Source organism: Nycticebus coucang, chromosome 15, assembly GCF_027406575.1.
Source record: "Nycticebus coucang isolate mNycCou1 chromosome 15, mNycCou1.pri, whole genome shotgun sequence".
NCBI lineage: Eukaryota > Metazoa > Chordata > Mammalia > Primates > Lorisidae > Nycticebus > Nycticebus coucang.
Window position 1 is genome coordinate 61,088,589 of NC_069794.1, and position 25,452 is coordinate 61,114,040.

At 40.3% G+C, this 25,452-nt stretch overlaps 1 protein-coding gene across 1 annotated transcript in view; it reads right to left on the reverse strand.

Annotated features, from left to right (window-relative positions):
* Positions 1-25,452, reverse strand: part of EPSTI1 (epithelial stromal interaction 1) — a 138,529-nt gene that overhangs the window by 44,671 nt on the left and 68,406 nt on the right. Inside the window, exon 7 of the mRNA XM_053563781.1 lies at positions 16,816-16,909. Coding sequence (XP_053419756.1) covers positions 16,816-16,909 — 94 coding nt within the window. The remainder of the gene's footprint in view (positions 1-16,815; positions 16,910-25,452) is intronic.

Here is a 25,452-nt window from a genome sequence, read left to right on the forward strand (position 1 = left end):
CTTCTGCTCCCTTCTCTGAAAAATTACTCTAAGCAGAGGAGAAAATGAAACGAACACAAACCGTATCTTTAAAAGCCAACAGACATCTGTAATCACAGAGGAAAATCTGTGGCGACAAAGTGGATAAAGAAATGGGAGGTGACATAGAGAAGGAAAGAGCAACTTTGAAGACTAGCTGGCAAGGGGTTAGAGGACACCCACAGGTAAACAATTTCCTCCACAGAGCAACGGAAGGGCCATGAAATGGAGACACCAGCTATTGGGAAGACAGATGGGTGGTGCAGAGGTGAAAGGAAAGGAATAATGAGCATGACTCAACAGAGTCACCCCCAGGTACCCACTCCTGCCCCGCAAAAGCACGTGCTCACTCACCCAGCACCGACAGGAAATGAAAACTGCATTCTCTGGATAAACCAAACCAGGCACACCATGCCCAGAAGGCAGCAGGGGTCAAATGCCAGGCTGGGAACAGAATAATTCTATAAAATCCTGCACCTGAACCAGTGAGCCTCTCAGCACCCTCCTTTGAAGTTTTTTTCTGCTCCCTGCCCTGCTTCCTCTAAAGGTATGAGGTGATATATCTTTTAAGAGCAACAGAGGAAAAGAAAAAAAGGTATTCTTGAAAATTAAAAGAAAACACCTCCCTTGCCTCCCCAAGAAACCCCAAATCAGTAAGATATTCAAGGAGATAAAGTCAAGAAAATATTCCAAAAAGTAGAAGAAAGGTAGTCAAAGATAAATTAGAAGAGAAAAATATTTAAAAGAAACAAGTTAAAAGAGAAATGGAGGCAGCCTCGGAGTTGAATAATAAAAATTCCATAAAGAGAAAAGTGAAGAGGAAACAAATCAAAGAAATAGCAATAAAATCATCTAGAACTAGAGATGAACTTCCAGACTGAAAATGAATAAAAAAAGATCCTCATTCTAAGTTACACCATTGCAGAATACCAAAGAAGATATTGAAATATTTTTCTAGAGAAAGGAGGGAAAAACCCTCTTCTGAGGCCTGAAATTCACATGCACTTGGGTTTCTCAGGAGACAAGGCTCAATGAACAATGCCATCAAAATTTGGAAGGAAAATTATTTCCAATTTGAGATCATCAACAATACACATGCAACCAAAACATGAGGGCTACATAAAGACAGTTTCAGACTGTCTTGGGCCCAAACACGATTACATCTCATACATCTACTCTCAGAAAGCTACTAGTAACATGCTCTACCCAAACAAAGAAATAAAGCCAGAAAATGGAAGGCATGAGACCTAGAAATCAGGGAACTCAACATCGGGGAGTAATTAAGCAATTCCCAAGACGACTTTAAAACAGTGATTCTCAACCTTGACTACACATTAGAACCATCTGGGGAGTTTTAAACAACCACCACCCCCAGCCCAGGCTACAATCCAGCAGGATTTCTGGGTATACAGACCAAGTATCAGTGATTTTTAAAGCTCCCCAGGTAAATCCAATATGCAGAGGATGTTGAAAGCCGTGTGTGCAAGGATGTCCTTGAACAACAGCCGCTTAAGCAGGCCTGAAGAACAACCAGTACAGGTTGTACCAGGAGATAAGAGAAATGGAGGAGGAAAGGGGAACAGACTTAACAAGATGTCTGACAGGCACAGGCCAGAGGGCAGACAGGAAAATGGTGTGGAAATTTGCATCAAGACGCATTTTGTAGAACAGTCCCAAAAGCTGAAGGAAGACAATCAAATGTTCAACGAAAACTAAGAAAATGCAGAAATATGTTCTCATGCATAAGAAAATATGTAGTCCTCATAAGGAAAGCCTGAAAGACTAGAAGAATGAGGGGGAAGAAAGGAGTTAATGAGGTCTAAAATTGATTGATCAAGAAATAGCAATAGAGGTTAGAAATTCAGAGCTAATGACTCAGAACAACTAGAATTGTGGTGATGCTAAAGAGCGGTCCTCCCCAAAGATGCCCATCCTAATCTCTTGCAGTGGTATGTTACTTTATGTGGCAAAAGGAACCGTGCAGAAACTAGGGATCCTGACATAGGAACAGTAGCTTGGCTTATCCAGGTGGCCTTTGTGATCAGTAGGGTCTTTATAAGAAGAAGGAGAGAAGGCCAGAGAGGGCAGAAGATGTTGTGAGGCAGGAGCAGAGATTGGAGTGAGGGAGCCATGCGCCAAGGAGCTGAGGAAATGCCAGCAGCCAAGAGAAGCTGGAGAGGTAAGAAGCAGATGTCCCCAGAGCCTCCAGAAGGAACCGGCCCTCCTAACACCCTGATTTTAGCATCTTACATTCATTGTGTGTGTCTAACCTCCAGAAATATTGAGACAATAAATTTATGTTATATTAAGACACAAAATTAGTGGTAATTTGTTATAGCAGCAATGGAAAATACAACTTTAAATATGGGATGGATCTGGGGTTTAAGGGGCACACATATAATTTTTATTGGACTTTTTTTGACCTCAAGTCTAATTTGTTATTTGGACTTTTTGAAGAATGAGCATGTGACACTTGTGTGAAAATTAAAACAACCAAAATGCACCAAGGGCTCACAGTAGTAAGATAGGATATTGCTAGAACTGTAGACCTTTGCCCCGCAGACGTGAACATGTACATAAAATCCCCCATGGATTGTGTTAAATGCAGGCCCTCATTCAGAAGGGCTGAGGTTGGTCTCCATCCCTATAAGCTCCCAAGTCATGTCCATGGACTACACTTGCAGGAGTAAAGATTTAGACTTGAGGCCAGTCCTCTAGAGAGGACTGGAGAGGCAGATTGAGAGAGAGAGACATAGTCTGGAGGTTGGGGTGAGGGGAGACAATCTGGGAGGAGAGAATATGGGAGGAGAGAATATGGGGGGGGAATCGGGGCTGGGGGAGAGAATCAGGGGGAGACAGAAAAACAGAATAGGGGAAGAGAGAAGCAGAGAACAGAAAGGGCTTTGTGCTTAGCTAAGACATTTGAGTTCATCCCTGAAGATAGGGAATCACTGAATGATTTGAGGCAGTGAAACAACAGAGGGAACCGGCCCCCAATTTTAGCATCTTATTTAAAAAAGTGTGGGTGGTGCCTGTGGCTCAAAGGAGTAGGGTGCAGCCCCATAGGCCAGAGGTGGTAGGTTCAAACCCAGCCCGGCCAAAAACTGGCAAAAAAAAAAAAAAGTGTCCTTGGTGCAGTTTGCTCAGGCTGGTCTCGAACATCGGTGCAGTTTTGTTATTTTAATTTTAACATAAGTGTCACATACTCATTCTTTAAAATGTCCAAATAACAAATTTAACTTGAGGTCAAAAAAAAAAAAAAAAGTCAAACAACAACTGTATGTGTGTCCCTTGAATCCCACTTTCACCCCATACTTTAAAGTCTGTGCATTTTCCATTGCTGCTGTAACAAATTACCACTAATTTTAGATCTTAATACAATATGAATTATTTAAAGTAGATGCTCTTTGTAGAAGTATAAGCAGCAAATCACAGACTAAAAAGCATTCAGTATACAGGTTATCTAGTAAACAGAAATATCCAGGCTGAGCACATGGCTCACACCTGTAATCCTAGCCCTCTGGGGGAGCAAGGCAGGTGGATTGCCTGAGCTCAGAAGGTCTGAGCAAAAGCAAGATGCAATCTCAAAAAACAGCCAGGTGTTGTGGCAGGTACCTGTGATCCCAGCTACTCGGGAGGCTGAGACAAGAAGATCACTTGAGCCCAGGAGTTTGAGGTTGCTGTGAGCTATGATGCCATGGCACTCTACCACTCAGAGCAACAGAGTGAGACCCTATCTTAAAAAAAAAAAAAAAGGAAATATCCGATAATAGGTGAAGAAGGCACTTCTGCTTACGCTCTGTCTCACACACACAGACACTGTACAGAAAACAGTATCAATTCATGGGAAATTATGAACCATGTCTGAAGTTCTAACCTAAAGAAAAAAAAGTTCTTGTAACAATTAAAGGAATTTTCTGCAGTTTTTCACTGACATAATTTATTAACTTCCCATCTGCCAATGGCAGACCCACATTTAAATAAGAAAAGCATAAGAAAAAATATTCTCAGGAAAATTCCATTAGGTAGAAAAATGAAAATTGAAAAACAAACAAATTTCAATTCGTCCGACCCATCACAACCCATCCAGATGGGAACCACACAGTGTTCACAGTCTGTGCGCTGACCAGTGGTAGAGTAAACTGCAGATGCCCTCTTAACAGAGAAGAAAACGTGCTTCACAGAAGTGCAATGTACATATTTGATTTTTCTACAGCATTAGAAATGGTTCTTCAAAGCATTCTCAGAATTCTATGCGTATGACAAAAACATGGAAGTTAAATAACCTTATGCTGAATGATACCTGGGTCAGAGATGAGATTAAGAAAGAAATCGCCAATTTTTTGGAACAAAACAACAATGAAGACACGAACTATCAGAACCTCTGGGACACCGCAAAGGCAGTTCTAAGAGGGAAATTTATTGCACTACAAGCCTTACTCAAGAGAACGGAAAGAGAGGAAGTTAACAACTTAATGGGACATCTCAAGGAACTAGAAAAGGAAGAACATTCCAACCCCAAACCCAGTAGAAGAAAAGAAATAACCAAAATTAGAGCAGAACTGAATGAAATTGAAAACAAAAGAATAATACAACAGATCAATAAATCAAAAAGCTGGTTTTTCGAAAAGGTCAATAAAATAGATAAACCTTTGGCCAACCTAATCAGGAAAAAAAGAGTAAAATCTCTAATCTCATCAATCAGAAACAACAAAGATGAAATAACAGACTCCTCAGAAATCAAAAAATCCTTAATGAATATTACAAGAAAATTTATTCTCAGAAATATGAAAATCTGAAGGAAATTGACCAATACTTGGAAGCACATCACCTTCCAAGACTTAGCCAGAATCAAGTGGAAATGTTGAACAGACCCATATCAAGTTCTGAAATAGCATCAACCATACAAAACCTCCCTAAAAAAAAAAAGCCCGGGAACAGATAGTTTCACGTCTGAATTCTACCAAACCTTTAAAGAGGAATTAGTACCTGTTCCAAAAGGTACTCAACCTGTTCCAAAAGGTAGAAAAAGAAGGAAGACTACCCAACACGTTCTATGAAGCAAACATTACCCTGATCCCCAAACCAAGAAAAGACCAAACAAGAAAATAAAATTATAGACCGATATCACTAATGAATATAGATGCAAAAATATTCAACAAGATCCTAATAAACAGAATCCAGCAACACATCAAACAAATTATACATCATGACCAAGTCGGTTTTATCCCAGGGTCTCAAGGCTGGTTCAATATACATAAATCTATAAATGTAATCCAGCACATAAACAAATTAAAAAACAAAGACCATATGATTCTCTCAATTGATGCAGAAAAAGCTTTTGATAATATCCAGCATCCCTTCATGATCAGAACACTTAAGAAAATCGGTATAGAAGGGACATTTCTTAAACTGATAGAGACCATCTACAGCAAACCCACAGCCAATATCATATTGAATGGAGTTAAACTGGAATCATTTCCACTCAGATCAGGAACCAGACAAGGCTGCCTATTGTCTCCATTGCTTTTTAACATTGTAATGGAAGTTTTAGCCACTGCAATTAGGGAAGAAAAGGTGATCAAGGGTATCCATATAGGGTCAGAAGAGATCAAACTTTCGCTCTTCGCAGATGATATGATTGTATATCTGGAAAACACTAGGGACTCTACTACAAAACTCTTAGAAGTGATCAAGGAATACAGCAGCGTCTCAGGTTACAAAGTCAACATTCATAAATCGGTAGCCTTTATATATACCAACAACAGTCAAATTAAAAAAACAGTTAAGGACTCTATCCCCTTCACAGTAGTGCCAAAGAAGATGAAATATTTGGGAATTTATCTAACAAAGGACGTGAAAGATCTCTATAAAGAGAACTATGAAACTCTAAGAAAAGAAATAGCTGAAAATATTAACAAATGGAAAAACATACCATGCTCATGGCTGGGAAGAATCAATACTGTTAAAATGTCTATACTACCCAAAGCAATATATAATTTAAATGCAATCCCTATTTAAGCTCCACTGTCATACTTTAAAGATCTTGAAAAAACAATACTTCGTTTCATATGGAATCAGAAAAAACCTTGAATAGCCAAGACATTACTCAGAAATAAAGCAGGTGGAATTACGCTACCAGACCTCAGACTATACTACAAATCAATAGTGATCAAAACAGCATGGTATTGGCACAAAAATAGAGAAGTAGATGTCTGGAACAGAATAAGGAACAAAGAGATGAATCCAGCTTATTACCGTTATTTAATCTTTGACAAGCCAATTAAAAACATTCAGTGGGGAAAAGATTCCCTATTTAACAAATGGTGCTGGGTGAACTGGCTGGCAACCTGTAGAAGACTGAAAGTGGACCCACACCTTTCACCATTAACTAAGATAGACTCTCACTGGATCAAACATTTGAACTCAGGACATGAAACTATAAAAATACTAGAAGAGAGTACAGGGAAAACCCTTGAAGAAATCGGGCTGGGCAAGTATTTTATGAGGAGGACCCCCCAGGCAATTGAAGCTGCTTCAAAAATACACTACTGGGACTTGATCAAACTAAAAACCTTCTGCACAGCCAAGAACACAGTAAGTAAAGCAAGCAAACAGCCCTCAGAATGGGAGAAGATATTTGCAGGTTATGTCTCTGACAAAGGTTTAATAACCAGAATCCACAGAGAACTCAAACGCATTAGCAAGAACAGAACAAGGGATCCCATTTTAGGCTGGGCAAGGGATTTGAAGAGAAACTTCTCTGAAGAAGACAGGCGCGCGGCCTTCAGACATATGAAAAAATGCTCATCATCTTTAATCATCAGAGAAATGCAAATCAAAACTACTTTGAGATACCATCTAACTCCAGTGAGACTAGCCTATATCACAAAATCCCAAGACCAGAGATGTTGGTGTGGATGTGGAGAAAAGGGAACACTTTTGCACTGCTGGTGGGAATGCAAATTAATACACTCCTTTTGGAAAGAGATATGGAGAACACTTAGAGATCTAAAAATAGATCTGCCATTCAATCCTGTAATCCCTCTACTGGGCATATACCCAGAAGACCAAAAAGCACATCATAAGAAAGATATTTGTACCAGAATGTTTACTGAAGCTCAATTCATAATTGCTAAGTCATGGAAGAATCCCAAGTGCCCATCGATCCATGAATGGATTAATAAATTGTGGTACATGTACACCATGGAATATTATGCAGCCTTAAAGAAAGATGGAGACTTTACCTCTTTCATGTTTACATGGATGGAGCTGGAACATATTCTTCTTAGTAAAGTATCTCAAGAATGGAAGAAAAAGTACCCAATGTACTCAGACCTATTATGAAACTAATTTAGGGTTTGCACATGAAAGCTATAACCCAGTTACAACCTAAGAATAGGGGGAAGGGGGAAAGGGAGAGGGGAGGGGGGTAGAGGGAAGGGGATTGGTGGGATTACACCAGCGGTGCATCTTACAAGGGTATATGTGAAACTTGGTAAACGGTCTATAAAGCTAGTGATTGATGCCCCATGATCATATCAATGTACACAGCTATGATTTAATAAAAGAAAAAAAAAGAATTCTATGCATATGGATTAGAAAGAAAGAGAAGAGTATAATACGGGTAAAAAGTCAGTTAAATATATTGAACAAGGACAACTTATTAATAGTTTGGTGTCAAAATGAGAACAGCTATTGCACGCAGTTCATGAGGAACCAGCCAAGGTCCAATCCTGCCCCATATTTTCCATTAATGGCTCTAAGGATTGTGTGACTAACGTACTAATCAATCCACAGAAAATGCAGCTCTGGGAGACACTGCTAATGCGCTGGACGACAATATTAAAATTCAGGATGATCTTGTTAAATTGAAGAAATGAGTCAAAAAATCAATGGAGGCATCACAGTACTGCCAGGTGTGTCTAAGCACAGGATTCAGAGAGAACCTCAAAGAGAAAATAAGACCATCCCATTGGCAAAAATCAGACTGGGAAAGCTATCCACCCCCTGTCCTCCCTTCCCCTGTGACTTCCCTCATGGTCATGAGATATCCGGACAGATGTTTACGGCTATCACCTACATGTGACTTCACTACCTACAGCTTCTCAACTCTTTCCCCCAGAGCCCTGCAAAGAAGGGAGAGAGATGATAGATTTCACTTAATATAACTTACAGAGCCCATGTTGACAAATTTAGACTTTGGAACTCCAAATTAGAAGTAGGAAAAAAAAACAAAACACAAACAAAACAAGGAAGCACCTAAAGATTTGCAAGTATAATGACCTTTTCCCAAGGAGTGTCATGTCATTTTGACAATTTGATGTATGATCTCTAATGAGAACAGGACCAGGGAAGATGAAGATCAAGTCTAACAACTTATGCACATGCCTAAATCCTGGAAAAACTAAGATTTTTAAAATCTTTTTTTTTTTTTAATGTTTCAAACTTTCATATTTTATTTATTTTTATTGTTGGGGATTCATTGAGGGTACAATAAGCCAGGTTACACTGATTGCAATTATTAGGTAAAGTCCCTCTTGAAATCATGTCTTGCCCCCATAAAGTGTGACACACACCAAGGCCCCACCCACCTCCCTCCTTCCCTCTTTGTTTCCCCCCCCATAACCATAATTGTAATTAATTGTCCTCATATCAAAATTGAGTACATAGGATTCATGCTTCTCCATTCTTGTGATGCTTTACTAAGAATAATGTCTTCCACGTCCATCCAGGTTAATACGAAGGATGTAAAGTCTCCCTTTTTTTTAATGGCTGAATAGTATTCCATGGTATACATATACCACAGCTTGTTAATCCATTCATGGGTTGGTGGGCATTTAGGCTGTTTCCACCTTTTGGCGATTGTAAATTGAGCTGCAATAAACAGTCTAGTACAAGTATCCTTATGATAAAAGGATTTCTTTCCTTCTGGGTAGATGCCCAGCAATGGGATTGCAGGATCAAATGGGAGGTCCAGCTTGAGTTCTTTGAGGTTTCTCCATACTTCCATCCAGAAAGGTTGTACTAGTTTGCAGTCCCACCAGCAGTAAAAGTGTTCCCTTCTCTCCACATCCATGCCAGCATCTGCAGTTTTGAGATTTTGTGATGTGGGCCATTCTCATTGGGGTTAGATGATATCTCAGGGTTGTTTTGATTAGCATTTCTCTAATATATAGAGATGAACATTTTTTCATGTGTTTGTTAGCCATTCGTCTGTCATCTTTAGAGAAAGTTCTATTCATGTCTCTTGCCCATTATATATGGGATTGTTGCCTTTTTTCATGTGGATTAATTTGAGTTCTCTATAGATCCTGGTTATCAAGCTTTTGTCTGATTGAAAATATGCAAATATCCTTTCCCATTGTGTAGGTTGTCTCTTTGCTTTGGTTACTGTCTCCTTAGCTGTACAGAAGCTTTTCAGTTTAATGAAGTCCCATTTGTTTATTTTTGTTGTTGTTGCAAATGCCATGGCAGTCTTCTTCATGAAGTCTTCCCCCAGGCCAATATCTTCCAGTGATTCTCCTATGCTTTCTTTGAGGATTTTTATTGTTTCATGCCTTAAATTTAAGTCCTTTATCCATCTTGAATCAATTTATGTGAGTGGGGAAAGGTGTGGGTCCAGTTTCAGTCTTTTACATGTAGACATCCAGTTCTCCCAACACCATTTATTGAATAGGGAGTCTTTCCCCCAAGGTATGTTCTTGTTTGGTTTATCAAAGATTAGGTGGTTGTAAGATGTTAGTTTCATTTCTTGGTTTTCAATTCGATTCCAAGTGTCTATGTCTCTGTTTTTGTACCATGCTGTCTTGAGCACTATGGCTTTGTAGTACAGACTAAAATCTGGTATGCTGATGCCCCCAGCTTTATTTTTGTTACAGAGAACTGTCTTAGCTATACGGGGTTTTTTCCGGTTCCATACAAAACGCAGAATCATTTTTTCCAAATCTCGAAAGTACGATGTTGGTATTTTGATAGGAATGGCATTGAATAGGTAGATTGCTTTGGGAAGTATAGACATTTTAACAATGTTGATTCTTCCCATCCATGAGCATGGTATGTTCTTCCATTTGTTAATATCCTCTGCTATTTCCTTTCTGAGGATTTCATAGTTTTCTTTATAGAGGTCCTTCACCTCCTTCGTTAGGTATATTCCTAGGTATTTCATTTTCTTTCAGACTATGGTGAAGGGAGTTGTGTCCTTAATTAGCTTCTCATCTTGACTGTTATTGGTGTACACAAAGGCTACTGACTTGTGGACATTGATTTTATATCCTGAAACATTACTGTATTTTTTGATGACTTCTAGGAGTCTTGTGGTTGAGTCTTTGGGGTTCTCTAAGTATAAGATCATGTCGTCAGCAAAGAGGGAGAGTTTGACCTCCTCTGCTCCCATTTGGATTCTCTTTATTTCCTTGTCTTGCCTAATTGTATTGGCTAGAACTTCCAGCACTACGTTGAATAGTAAAGGTGACAGAGGACAACCTTGTCTGGTTCCAGTTCTAAGAGGAAAAGCTTTCAGTTTTACTCCATTCAGTAAAATATTGGCTGTGGGTTTGTCATAGATAGCTTCAATCAGTTTTACAAATGTGCCACCTATGCCTATACTCTTCAGTGTTCTAATTAGAAAAGGATGCTGGATTTTATCAAATGCTTTTTCTGCACCTATTGAGAGGATCATGTGATCTTTATTTTTGCCTCTGTTAATATGGTGGATAACGTTTATAGACTTGTTAAACCAGCCTTACATCCCTGGGATGAAGCCTACTTGGTCATGATGAATGACTTTTTTGATGATAAGCTGTAATCTATTGGCTAGGATTTTGTTGAGAATTTTTGCTTCTATGTTCATGAGTGAGATTGGTCTGAAATTCTCCTTTTTGGTTGGGTCTTTTCCTGGTTTTGGTATCAGGGTGATGTTTGCTTCATAGAATGTGTTGGGGAAGATTCCTTCTTCCTCAATTTTTTGGAATAATTTCTGCAGTACAGGAATAAGCTCTTCCTTGAAGGTTTGATAGAATTCTGGAGTGAAGCCATCTGGACCAGGGCATTTTTTGGTTGGAAGATTTTTATTGTTTCTTTGATCTCAGTGCTTGAAATTGGTCTGTTTAGGAGCTCTATTTCTTCCTGGCTGAGTCTAGGGAGAGGGTGTGATTCCAAATATTGATCCATTTCTTTCACATTGTCAAGTTTCTGGGCATAGAGTTTCTGGTAGTATTCAGAAATGATCTCTTGTATCTCTGTGGGATCAGTTGTTATTTCCCCTTTATCATTTCTGATTGAGGTTACTGGAGATTTTACTTTTCTATTCCTCGTTAGTCTGGCCAATGGTTTATCTATTTTATTTATTTTTTCAAAAAACCAACTCCTTGTTTCATTAATTTTCTGAATGATTCTTTTGTTTTCAATTTCATTGATCTCTGATTTGATTTTGGATATTTCTTTTCTTCTACGGAGTTTAGGCTTAGATTGTTCTTCTTTTTCCAATTCCATAAGATCTCTTGTGAGATTGTTGATGTGCTCTATTACTGTTTTTCGAATGTAGGCATCTAAAGCGATGAATTTTCCTCTCAAAACTGCTTTTGCAGTATGCCACAGGTTTTGGTAGCTTGTGTCTTCATTGTTGTTATGTTCAAGGAAGTTAATGATTTCCTGTTTTATTTCTTCCTGCACCCATCTGTTATTCAACAGAAGATTGTTTAGTTTCCATGCCTTTGGGTGGAGTCAAGCATTTTTGTTAGAGTTGAGTTCCACCTTTAGTGCCTTATGGTCTGAGAAGATTCAAGGTAAAATTTCAATTCTTTTGATTCTGTTGATAATTGTTTTGTGTCCCAGGATATGATCCATTTTGGAGAATGTTCCATGGGGTGATGAGAAGAATGTATATTCTTTATCTTTGGGATGGAGTGTTCTATATGCATCTATCAAGCACAGTTGTTCTAGGGTCTCATTTAAGTCTCTTATATCCTTGTTTAATTTCTGTTTAGAGGATATGTCCAGCTCTGTAAGAGGAGTGTTAAGGTCCCCTGTTATTATGGTATTATCAGTTATCATATTGCTCAGACTGAGTAAAGTCTGTTTCAAGAATCTGGGAACATTTAAATTGGGTACATAGATATTTAGAATTGAAATGTCTTCTTGTTGTATTTTTCCCTTGACCAATATAAAGTGACCATCTTTGTCTTTTTTGACTTTAGTTGCTTTAAATCCACATGTATCTGAAAATAAGATTGCAACTTCTCTTTTCTTCTGAATTCCATTTGCCTGAAAAATTGTCTTCCAACCCTTGACTCGGAGCTTTAATTTGTCTTTTGAAGCCAGGTGTGTTTCTTGCAGACAGCAAATGGATGGCTTGTGTTTTTTAATCCAGTCAACCAATCTATGTCTCTTCAGTGGGGAATTCAAGCCATTAACATTTATTGAGATAATTGATAAGTGTGGTAGAATTCTATTCGTCTATATTTGGTGAGAGTCCATTGCTTAGTTTTATCTTTTGCATCAGTGTGGAGGTTTGGTTCTGTCCTTTGATTTCTGAGTTCTTACTTTGCTGCTGATCCATTGTGGTGGTCAGTGTGCAGAACAGGTTGAAGTATTTCCTGTAGGGCTGGACTTGTTGTGGCGAATTTCCTCAATGTTTGTATATCCGTAAATGATTTGATTTCTCCATAAATTTTTAAGCTTAACTTAGCAGGGTACAGAATTCTGGGCTGGAAATTGTTCTGTTTAAGTAGATTAAAGGTAGATGACCATTGTCTTCTTGCTTGGAAAGTTTCATTAGAGAAGTCTGCGGTCACTCTGATGGATTTGCCCCTGTAGGTCAACTGGCGCTTACTCCTGGCAGCTTGCAGAATCTTTTCTTTTGTCCTGACTTTGGACAGGTTCATCACAATGTGTCTTGGAGAAGCTCGGTTAGAGTTGAGGCGACCTGGGGTCCGATAGCCCTCTGAAAGCAGTGTGTCAGAATCTTTGGTGATATTTGGGAAATTTTATAATATTCTCTAGTATGGCTTCCATTCCTCTGGGGCATTCTTCTTCCCCTTCTGGAATTCGTATAACTCGTATGTTGGAACGCTTCATAAAGTCCCATAATTCTGACAGTGAACGTTCTGCTTTCTCTCTCTTCTTTTCTGCCTCTTTTACTATCTGAGTTATCTCAAAAACTTTGTCTTCTACCTCTGAAATTCTTTCTTCTGCATGGTCTAACCTGTTGCTGATACTTTCCATTGCATCTTTAAGTTCCCTGATTGACTGTTTCATTTCCTTCAGCTGTGCTATATCGTTTTTATACTCTTCATATCGTTCATCTCTGATTTGATTCTGTTTTTGGATTTCCTTTTGGTTATTTTCCACTTTATTAGCAGTTTCTTTCATTGTTTCCATCATTTCTTTCATTGTTTTCAACATGTGTATTCTAAATTCCCTGTCTGTCATTCCTAACATTTCTGTATAGGTGGAATCCTCTGCAGTAGCTACCTCATGGTCCCTTGGTGGGGTTGTTCTGGACTGGTTCTTTATGTTGCCTGGAGTTTTCTGCTGATTCTTCCTCATGGGTGATTTCTTTTATCTGTTTCCTTGCCCTAATTTTCCTTTCACTTCCTCTTGCTCTTTAAGTTCTCATGCCTGTGGACTAAGGGTTACAGGACCAGAAGGGTGAGAAGGTTTAAGAGCAAAAAAGGGATGAAAGAAAGGAGGACTGAGTGATAAGGAAAAAAAAAAAGAAAAACAGAGAAAGGAGAGGGGGTGGGTAAAGGGAATCTTGACAAAAAGAAGAGAGGCACAGAAAGAGGGAGACAGAACAATATAGGTGTACAGTAGGGTACTTTGATACAACCTTAAAAAAAAAACCACCTTCTGGGGGTGCCCAGTTGGGTGGTTCCCTTGAGGTCAGCAGCTCTTTGCTAACCTGATCAGACACAGTACCCCACCTCCACCAAGTAGAGAGGAAAGACAAAAATGCTATAAATCAAACCAAAACAAGCAAACAGAAAACTTTATGGGATAAAATTGGCTGGAAAAACCAAACAATAGCGGTAGAAACACTAACAAAAATGAAGTTCTAATTATTGAAATAGGCAGCAATGGGAAATTATAATTAAACTAGAAAAATTGAGAAAGAAAAAGGATCTGTATGGAAAAGGTTGAACTTAAAAAACAGAACAACAATCCACAACATCAAAATAAACAAAAAAAACAACCAAACCAAAAAAAAAAAAAAAAAAAAAACACAACCAAAAAGAAAGCAGTATGTATATGTTATTGAATATTGTCTGGGCAACACGTGGTCTTCTGGGGAATGAGATGTTAATCACAGTTCTGATACGACTGGAGGCTGCTACTTTCTCGAACCCCAGCAGGTAGACACCGTAAATCTCTCTTCAGCCCACTTAAAAGGCACTTTGAACTTGTTCACTTACTGAGCAGAAGCTTTCTCAGGAAAGTGCTTGTCCCTGGAATCACTGCTGAAGTGGCTATCCACTTACCCTGTGTGCCAAAACTGGTCTCCCTCTGCCCCCGAGGGTTAGGGCTGCAAGGCGGCTCAGACCCCGCCCTTAGGCTACTTGGTCGCTGGGTTACCAGCTCCCACCGAATTCCAGCTCTGCGACCCTGAGGGCGGAGCTTGCCGGGGCAGATCGCTCACAATGTCTGCCTGTGACCCAGAGCCAAACACTATTAGCTCCGTCTGGCTCAGCGGCTCAGACTGGGGCCCTAGACAAAGGCCAAAGTTCTCCGCACTCCCGCTCAGGCTCTCCCCAAGGCAGTTCAGCTGAGTGCCAAGTCCAAAGACACCAAAACAGTTCACAGGTAAGGCCTTTCTGGTTTGCAGTCTCGCTGCTACTGAACTTACAGTTGCGGGCGGGTTTAGACGGATTGAACACACGCGACCACTTGCCGCTTTTCCACTGTTTTAGTCCTCCTCTTGGGGTCCAGAAGTCTCTCGCTGACTCCCTGTATCCTCTCAGGGGTGATGGTAGGCAGATCCCACCAGCCAGAGATGCCTGGAGTTCTATATCCCCAGACTCACGGTGCCCAGATGCAAGGAAGCTGTTACTCGGCTGCCATCTTGCTCCCCTAAGATTTTTAAAATCTTAAACCCAGAAAAGGGAACACTTCCACACTGCTGGTGGGAATGCAAATTAATACATTCCTTTTGGAAAGATGTTTGGAGATGTAAAAGATGTTTTAGAGATCTAAAAATAGACCTGCCATTCGATCCTACAATTCCTCTACTAGGTATATATCCAGAAGAGCCAAATTCACATTATAACAAGGATATTTGTACCAGAATGTTTATTGCAGCCCAATTCATAATTGCTAAGTCATGGAAAAGGCCCAAGTGCCCATCGATCCACAAATGGATTAACAAATGGTGGTATATGTACACCATGGAATATTATGCAGCCTTAAAGAAAGATGGAGACTTCACCTCTTTCATGTTTACATGGATGGAGCTGGAACATATTCTTCTTATTAAAGTATCTCAAGAATGGAAGAAAAAGTATCCAATGTACTCAGCCCTACTATGAAACTAATTTATGGCTTTCACATGAAAGCTATAACCCAGTTATAACCTAAGAATATGGGGAAAGGGGAGAGGGATAGGAGGAAGAGGGAGAGGAGGGAGGGGGAGAATGGGCAGAGGGAGGGTGAAAAAAAAAAACATAGAAAAAGAAATTTTGAACCCATCTTTTCTGTTAACTACAACTCCTTCCCAGGGTCATCCTTCATATCGTCTACTTTCTTGCCCCCAATTAGCCAGTCAATAACTAAGCCCTGCAGCTTTCACCTTCTAAGCAGTTTTCTGACCTGCACTTTCATCTCTGCTCCTTCCCCTGCTGTCTTAGTTGAAGTCTTCATCGTCTTCACTGAGCCTAATACAGAGCTACTCTGCCCTTCTAGTCCTTGAGATCCATCTTTCATGAGGTTACCAGTGTGATCCTGTGAAGGCATCAATCTAACCTTGAACCTTTCCTATTTAAAAATTTTCAGGACCTTCAGTAAAGAGAATGAGTTCCAACTTCTCCAATGTGGTATACAAATTTCTGCGGTTTTCTATGGGGAGCACCATCAGCCTCCTGTGTGGGGCGTATCTGAGTGGTACTACTGGCATTTTGTGCTCAGAAGCCAGGAATGTTAAATCTCCCAGGCTCCCATGGCAACCTGAACAGTGGACTGTCACTACCTGACTTGCCAGTGGTACCACTGTTGAGAAAGAATCCTCATGGCTCCTTCCTTCTCCAGCCTCCTAATTCACTTTTCCACACTGCAGCTATGTAACTCTTCTTCTCTAACATAAGCCACGCTTCTTGCCTTTAAACCTTAATCTTTGCTTCTGTGTCTTGATTAATTCTGATACCTGGAATGACTGTCTTTACTGTCTAGTCTTTTAAGCTTCAGCTCTTGGTGTCACCTTGGTCAGGAAACATCTACACACACACACAGAGTCTGGCTTAGCTGTGTCTTCCTGGTAATGAAGGCAACAGTGATAGGCTTGACACTCCCCACTTTGTCCTTCTGGGCAGAAACTGTAGGCACTCCAAAGGTCTACTATAGACCTGGGAACTCAAGAAGGGATAGAGGACTGAGTGAGACTAAGGGCTTTTCTGAGGCTGACACCTGTGAGCAGGTGCCCAAAACATAGGTAAGAAATTCAGCATTATTTTATAGCTCAGGCAACAGTTAAGGTTAAAGTTTTAGATCATGTCATCTGCCTTTGGTTCCAGCATTTTAAGCCATACAGGTCACTCTATGCCCTTAATATTCAATCACTAAAAACCCCTTGCAGGACATTCCACTTACCCATGTTGAGGATCGCGAGCCAGGAAGAGCAGTGGGACAGGCACTGTTGTTTGGTAACTCTGTGTTCAGTCTGCTCAAGAACTCAGTGGTTTTGCTACCAGGAACACAAAAATAGGTGTTAGTGCCTTCATGAAAAATAGCAATGCCATTGTTTATTGTGCCTTTGGATACTAGCCTAGACTTTATTTGAGTGATGATTAGAAGTATCCTAGATAGAACTAAAGGTGAGGTTGAGAACGAGGTGCTGTAGAAAATCAAAACAAAATGCTATTGCAAGACTGCATTCTTGAACATTAGTTTTAAAAAATATAAAACTAGGTGTGTGAAATGTAAATCAATGATTTCATTTTTTTTCCCACTTTGTATTATCAACATGAAGATAAATGTTCTCTCGGATTCCACAGAATGAGGCCCTAATTTCCTATCTGAAGATTTCAAGCTTGACACTCAGACTTCAGGATGGAGGTGTGGAGCATTAATGCCCTACAACATCTCATTTCATGCTGGCTGACATTAAGCCCTTCACCCTCTGGGGGTCTTCCTCCTCAGTAGCTCATCTCCCTCAGAGCCTTCTCTCCTTTCAGGATACACAAACACTCAAATCCAGAAACTCTTTCTCATTTATGGATCCTGGGCCCCTTTGTTCTAAAAGCAGAAATGAACTTTTCCCCTGCAGACAGACAGACATATACCTTTTCATTTTATTTAAGGGAGAAATGAACTTTTCATTTTATTTAAGCAGAAATGAACTTTTCCCCGGCAGACAGACAGACACACACCTGCCCATCCCTTTTCATTTTAAGGGAGGTGATAAACATTTTTCCATGGAGATTAAGAAGTATTGCTGACTCTGAGCTGCATTTCTGACATTTTTTAAAAATAGGAATCTGAATTTCTAGAGCGCTGACATTTCTTTACAGTTCTAAAAGGTTGGCCTAGAAATATCCTCACTTTAAATAAGAGGTACTCTTTTCCCCTTAAAAATCCAAACTACTACCCCAATTTCTCCTTTCACCTATTGTGAAGCATAGAATACTGGAATTGTTTCCAAGGCCTTACCTCAAGGACAGCCCTATCCTGCCTACCATTTATTAATTTCTATTCATTTGTCATTTTTCTCATATAATTTGTAAGATTTTTACCTCCTTATTCCACAATTTCAGCCAAACACCTTGTTGAGGACTGATTTATATTGCCCCAGACTTGTGCAGCCTGCTGTCATCTGCTCCTTCCCTGTCATATTTTAAGCATAATGCTAAGATCTGACTTATCAGGTACCTAAGACATGGCAAAGGAAACAAGGGTCTGGTAGGAACAAATGGCATTCACTGAGAGAAAAAAAAATTAAAGGAATGAGAAATTAAACAGAAGCCAACATCACCTCAAATAATTACTTAGGTAGAACATGGCATTTGAACAGGGTCAGAAGCTTGATGGGGGAAAGAGCTATAAGTGAAGCACGGTACATAACCCTGAGAAATGTAAGACTTTAGCAGTCGAGACAAATAGCCTTTCCATTTGTCTTGGATCACTTATCTTGCCCAGAATAGACAAGGAGACTAATGAAGTTGCAGGGTCTAGACGCTGCCCCACCGTCTGATGAGGTGAAGTCATCAGTCAAAAACATAAAAAGAGTTGCCAGTAGTTTGGAGATCACTAAATATCCTCAGCTAAGTGCAGACTGTGGGAGAAAGCAGTAAAAAAGAAACAGTGGTAAGCAAGGAAGGAGTGTCAGACCAAGTTGACGGCAGCCCCTTAGTGTGTGCTGGCTGCTGCTCCTTAGCTGCCCATGCCAAGTGCAGACGGGCCGGACACCAATTTCCAGCCACGGCCCTTGGGTGAATTGTCACTGCCCTAGTCATGTCTCAAGATTAAAGCAGAGTGATGGGGTCACGAGACTGCCAGAGGAATACAAGTAATAGCCTGCAGAGAATGTAGATTACTGCCAACTCAACTATACAACAAAGGAAGTCCCAAGATATAATTCTAACTGGCATTTTTCTATTGTTAGAATTAGTGCCTGGTATACAAAAGAATTTCCATGTATTGTCTGGATGGAATTGGGATCCCTGTAGGCAATGGTGGTTATATATAATAAAAATAAGGTGTAGAGCCTCTCTGAGGGCTAAACAAAGGAAAACATCCTTGGGAGAAGTCCGACTAGAGTAAGAACCTTGTACTCTAGCATTCCAAGTCTCCTTTTGAGTTTCCTGGTATTTACTACCACTGTGATGACTCTGCTGCCTATTTTAGGAGATGGTTCTCTTCCACTTGATTACTCTGACCTAAGCATAAAGGATTCCTTCCTGTGTTTTCTATAGAACTGGTCATATTGCTTATGAACATAAAGTTTATTCATGTCCAACTTTAAGGATCCTTCCTACTTTTTCTTAGGGTGATTTTCCTATGGCTTATCCTAAAAGGGCTCTTTAGGATCACCTGTCTTCAACATAATAGAGTTGTAGCAGAGACACTAAATGCTCATCAACATTTGTGTTCTCTTCTTCTGGTCACATGCTTGACTACATTTCCAGCCTCCCTTGCACCTAGATTGGATATAAAATGAGCCTTGACCTATGGAATGTGAGAGGAAGTCACGAACACCCATTCCAGGACCAACTGATTATAAACTTGCCATGCATGTGCATTCACACATTTCTGTCTGGCAGTAATGACAACCCCCAAGGGGACACACTAGACGTTGCATGTGGAAGATGGTAAAGCCACTGTCAATTTGGTCCCTAAATATCTGAGTGGAGGGAGCCATCTTTCAAAACTGTTCTATGTCTTAAGTGAGGAGAAAAAGAAAATAAAGCAAAACATTTTGAGACCTGTTTATTATAGTAATTAAACTACTGTAATAATAATAGGAGTTATTTCTCACTTTTGGTGATCAATTCCAAAACTATATAAGAGGAAACCAAGAAGAGTTGAAGAAAATTTTTAAAACATTAAAAAAATAATTCCCAAGCATTTAAGTTTGACTTCTAAGCCATATAGGGTGAGAAGAGGAAGGCAGGAAAGGGGCAAAGCCTATTCATCCTTGAGACGCTTTCTTGTCAGGTCTAGGAGCTACCTAGGCCAGTGTATAAAAATTAGTACTAATTAATCCTAATACTATTATCTTGTCTAGAATGAGGAAGTGTGGGAGGTGGAAAGGAGAAACTTAATTTTGAGAAAATTAGGAAAGACTGGGAATGTGGCTTATTATATTAAGATACGGCGAAATATTTAAAATCTGTTCATGGAGATTTAGCATTAACAAAATTTGACTTTTGTGAAAGAAAAGACATAGGAACGGCCACAGAGAGTGAAATGTGTCTATTGTCTTACTAAAATAGCATAGAATTACAAAAGACAATTCCTATAAAAGTTTTTATTTCAATAGTTATAAAACTAGGACCATCAAGGTTCAAGAAAAAAATCACTAAAAAGAAAAAAAATTAACATGGACGTATAGGAGCTTGTGAATCAGAAGCCTGCCAAGAATCTTTCTCTACCTGGTTACCCACATCTGCCAACTTTGAACCTGACAAAGCACATAAGATCATTCTACTAAAAATGTTAAACTTAAGAATTTTTAACTTAAACAGTCATAGTTCGGAAGGTACCCTTGATGGGAAATAACAGTTACAAACCTCTCCCCAATACTTTTGGTCTTGCTGGGAATGGACAGGGCAGTTTTTTCTTCTTTGGCCTTTTAGCTAACACACAAGCTCAAATGACTGCAGGATCCCAAGAGGTAACGTAAGTGAATAAGGATAACAAAGCTAAGTCAGAAATGACAACTACCCCTAGCGTCAGTGTTGGAGAGCCAAGAAAAAATAGTGGGGATTTTAATAATCTAAAGAGTCATTTTCCAGACTGTCTTTGACCCTGAAACTTAGGCCAACATTTCCAGCTGTCCTAGTTTTTACATTTTACAGATATAATCAAAATGGTATTTTAACATGAAACGATTTGGCAATTAATTTTAAAATTTGAGACATTGTAAACCAACACTGTACTGAATATATATATGCAGATCAGATGGGGCCTAATGTCCAACTGATTGTCATCAGTTGACTTTATTTCGGCCTGTTCAGGCTTGTACTGCTGACTGTATTCATCTTATTTTTTAAAATAAACATAAGCAACATAAAATTAACAAGCAAGGTTGGATTCAAGTGTTGAAAGGGTTGGGAAATAGCTATTATGTTAGTTTATGTACATCAGCTAACAGTAAAAAAAGAGAAGATCCATCATGAATATTTCAAAGAGATGAATAGAACCTTCTGTATATGAGACAAATGACTAATAAACATATGACAAAATGCTCATCATCCCTAATCAGAGAAATGCTAACCAAAACCACACTGAGATATCACCTAACCCAGTGAGAACGGCCCACATCACAAAGTCTCAAAGCTACAGATGCTGGCATGGATGTGGAGAAAAGAAAATACTTTTACACTGTTAGTGGGACTGCAAACTAATACAACCTTTTTGGATGGAAATACAGAGAATCCTCAAAGAACTCAAATTAGACCTCCCATTTGATCCTGCAATCCCATTACTGGGCATCTACCCAGAAGCAAAAAAATCCTTTTACCCTAAGGACATTTGCACTAGACTGTTTATCACAGCTCAATTTACAATCACCAAAATGTGGAAACAGCTTAAAGGCCCATCGACTCAGGAATGGATTAACAAGTTGGGATATATGTACACCATGGAATACCATTCAGCCACTAAAAAAGATGGAGACTTTATAACTTTTGTATAGTTTAATTCCACCTGGATGGAGGTGGAATGCATTCTCTTTAATAAAGCATCACGGAATAGAGAAGCAAGAAACCAATGTATTCAATTCTAACAGGAAGGCAGTAGATGAGCTAATACAAGGTGGAGGTAGGGGAATGAGAGTGGGAGCGGGTGGGGGGGACACAATTATCAGAGGGGCTGTAATAAATGTAATAAGTATATCCTAATATCCTAATTCTTTGTACTGTCAATGAATCCCAAACAATAAATAAAATAAAGTAAATAAAAGGGCCAGTGGTTTGCCCCTATAATCCTACCATTCTGGGAGGCTGAGGCAGGTAGATTGCCTGAGCTCACAGGTTCGAGACCAGCCTGAGCCAAAGCAAGACCTCATCTCTAAAAAGAAATAGCCAGGTGTTGTAGTGGGCACCTGTAGTCCCAGCTACTTGGGAGCCTGAAGCAAGAGAATCTCAAGTTCAAGAGTTGGAGGCTGCTGTGCACCATGATACCAAGGCACTCTACCAAGGGCAACAAAGTGAAACTGTCTCAAAAAATAAAAGAACAGGGGGCAGAGACAAGATGGCTGACTGAAGCCAGCTTTCCACAGAGGCTCCTATCTAGAAGGAGAGTTAAAGGACAGAAATTTAGCAAGTAACCTGGTGGATTAGAGCTGCACCAAGAGAGAAGGTTGAACAATGCACATCAACCCCACTGAGGTGAGCTACGACCCCAAGGATACAAACAAAAGGTACAGAATCCATCACCAAGCTGACGGGAGTCCCCTCCCCCATGAGAATGGCTGGGAGTGCCCCACAAACAAACGAATAGAGTTCAAAGGTCCTCCTACTACACTCCATGGGAGAGACCCCCTAAAAACTGGACCTACCTCCCCTACTAGGGTGCAACGGCGTTCTCCTGCCAGGCATAAAACTGTATAACACTGTATACATTCTCTATCTGCAACACTGAGCTCCCAGCACTCCCCTCCACTCTCACTCTGAGGTCTGGAGGCCTGTCCCCGAGGAGTCCAGATTCTTGGGTGATTTCTCGAGGGGTGTGGACAGGACCTAAACTGCAGCTGGTCAGTGCTGACTCTGGGGCACAGGAGTGAGGAGAGGATGGTTGGCTGAGAGGGAACCACACCGGAGCAGAGGTGCCCAGAGGCGCAGAGCATCAGCCGTCTTTTAGCAACAATAGGGCTCACTCTTGGATATTCCAAAGCCACACCCTCTGTCTCCCTAGGCAACCAGAAAGGCCGGGCATCTACTCAGGTGGCAACCACCACAGGAACAGATCTGAGATGGAAATGCAGGCCCTGTGAGTAAAGGGTTTGCCTGAGGCAGTACCATCCTGGGTGGAGCGTGGGGACTAGAAACACACGTACAGAGCTGAGAAGTTCCCAGGGCAGGGCTGATCCAGAGGGCCGCTTTACAAGCCTAAGACACACCCAGCCCTCAGGGGATCATCAGCCTATAACAAAAGAAAGCAGGAGGCTAGAACTGACAGCTAACTGAATACAAACCTGCAGGAACAAAGACAGGGCCTGAGGTGCAGGCTCTGGGAACTCAAAACAGCTTCTCTCCTGCAGGGGAATTTAGCAGGGACAGAAACAAATTCCCACAAAGTTGTTCTGTTCTGTTCTGTCAGTAACATCAATCAGGAGCAGGACTGGAACTGAGTGAACACACCCCAGTCTCCATTAAGCACCCGAAGTTGTCAGGCCTCATCTCCCCCTGCTAGATAGAGGCAGAGCACAGCGGCCTGGCTGAGCAGAAATAGATTTCCTTGTGATTCAGGCAGGTAACCCCTGGATTATCTGTTCACTACAGGCAACTGGGTCAAAGCCCTATGGGGGACTATCAGTGACTGGGTGTGACAGAGGTGCAAGGTGGGGAAGGAGGCATCAACCTTCCCAGACTGATCCATTTGCTGGGTGGGTCCTCCTGACTCCATGGAGCACTGGAGCAAGCCATAATAGAGTAGTCACCAGACCCCTGCGATACAGTTGCCAGAGACCTTTTAAACTCTCCCACCTAAGACAGGTGCTGACTGAGACAATTGATTTGGACCTTTTGAACTGAGCCAACTGCCCAAGGACTATTCAGGTGGTACCCTGGGTATGTGGTTGTAGGAAGGTTTGATTTTCCTTCTCCAATTGTTGCCTGTGGGGAACGGGGTGACTTAATTGCTGGTATTTCTCCACAGCGGAGACTTCAACCCAGAGTAACTGTTTCACTGGGGTCAAAAAGAGACCAGCTGAAAACAAGACAGAACCACTTAGCCCCCCACACCAAACAGGTCCCCAGATTCTCAGGCCATAGCACTGTATGGGTCCTCGACAAACCTCCAAGGGAAAAATCAAACAGTGTAAAACAATCATGAGGCAGAATCAGCAGAAAAACTCTGGTAACATGAATAACCAGAATAGATCAACTCCCCCCAGGGAAAGATATAGCAGATGTAACTGAAGATCCCATTCATAAACAGCTAGCCGAGATGTCAGAAATTGAATTCAGAATTTGGATTGCAAACAAGATTAATAAAATGGAGGAAAATTTGGAATTAGAAATACGAGCAGCAATTCAAAACTCAGAATTCGAAATTCGAGGAGAAATTCAAAAGTTGTCTCAAGAATTTAACGAATTTAAAGACAAAGCCAGCAATGATTTTGACGCACTGAAGCAAGAATTTGCAGGCCTCAAAGACCTGAAAAATACAGTAGAATCTCTCAGTAAGAGTGGATCAAGCAGAAGAAAGGATTTCTGACATTGAAGACAAAGCCTTGGAACGCTCCCCAACTCTCAAAGAGGAAGAGAAATGGAGAGCAAAAACTGATCATTCTCTCAGAGAGCTCTGGGATAATTCAAAGGCAGCTAATATCTACATCATTGGAATCCCTAAAAGTGATGAAGTGACCTCTCAAGGCACAGAGACCCTTCTCCATGAAATTATGAAAGAGAATTTTCCAGATATGCCAAGAGATTCTGAAATTCAGATAGCAGACAGTTTCAGAAATCCAGCAGGACTCAATCTGAATAAGACATCCCACAGGCATATCATAATTAACTTCACTAAAGTTAATATGAAGGAGAAAATTCTGACAGTAGCCAGATGTAAGAAATTCATTACCTACAAAGGGAAGAATATTAGAATGACTGCAGACCTCTCTGCTCAAACTTTCCAAGCCAAAAGAGATTAAAGATTTGCTTTAATCTCCTAAAGCAAAATAACTTTCAACCTGGGATCCTGTATCCAGCTAAACTGAGTTTCATTTATGATGGAGAAATTAAATACTTTAATGACATTCATATGTTGAAGAAATTTGCCATAACCAAACCAGCTCTTCAGGATATTCTCAGACCTATCCTCCATAATGACCAGCCCAATCCTCCACCACAAAAGTAAACTCACTCAGAAACTTTTGATCGAACTCCAACTTCCACAGTGGCGAAAGGATTAAAAATATCCACTGGACTTTTGAAAAACTTGATACACAAAATTATACCAGACATATCAATATTCTCCATTAATGTGAACGGCTTAAACTGTCCTCTAAAGAGGCACAGGTTAGCTGACTGGATACAAAAACTCAGGCCAGATATTTGCTGCATACAAGAGTCACATCTTAACTTAAAAGACAAATATAGACTTAGGGTGAAAGGATGGTCATCCATATTTCAGGCAAATTGGTAATCATAAAAAGCAGGAGTTGCAATTCTATTTGCAGATACAATAGGCTTTAAACCAACAAAAGTAAGGAAGGAAAAGAATGGTCACTTCATATTTGTTAAGGGAAATAATATGATGAGATTTCAATTATTAATATCTATGCACCCAACCAGAATGCACCTCAATTTATAAAATACTCTAACACACATGAGCAACTTGATTTAT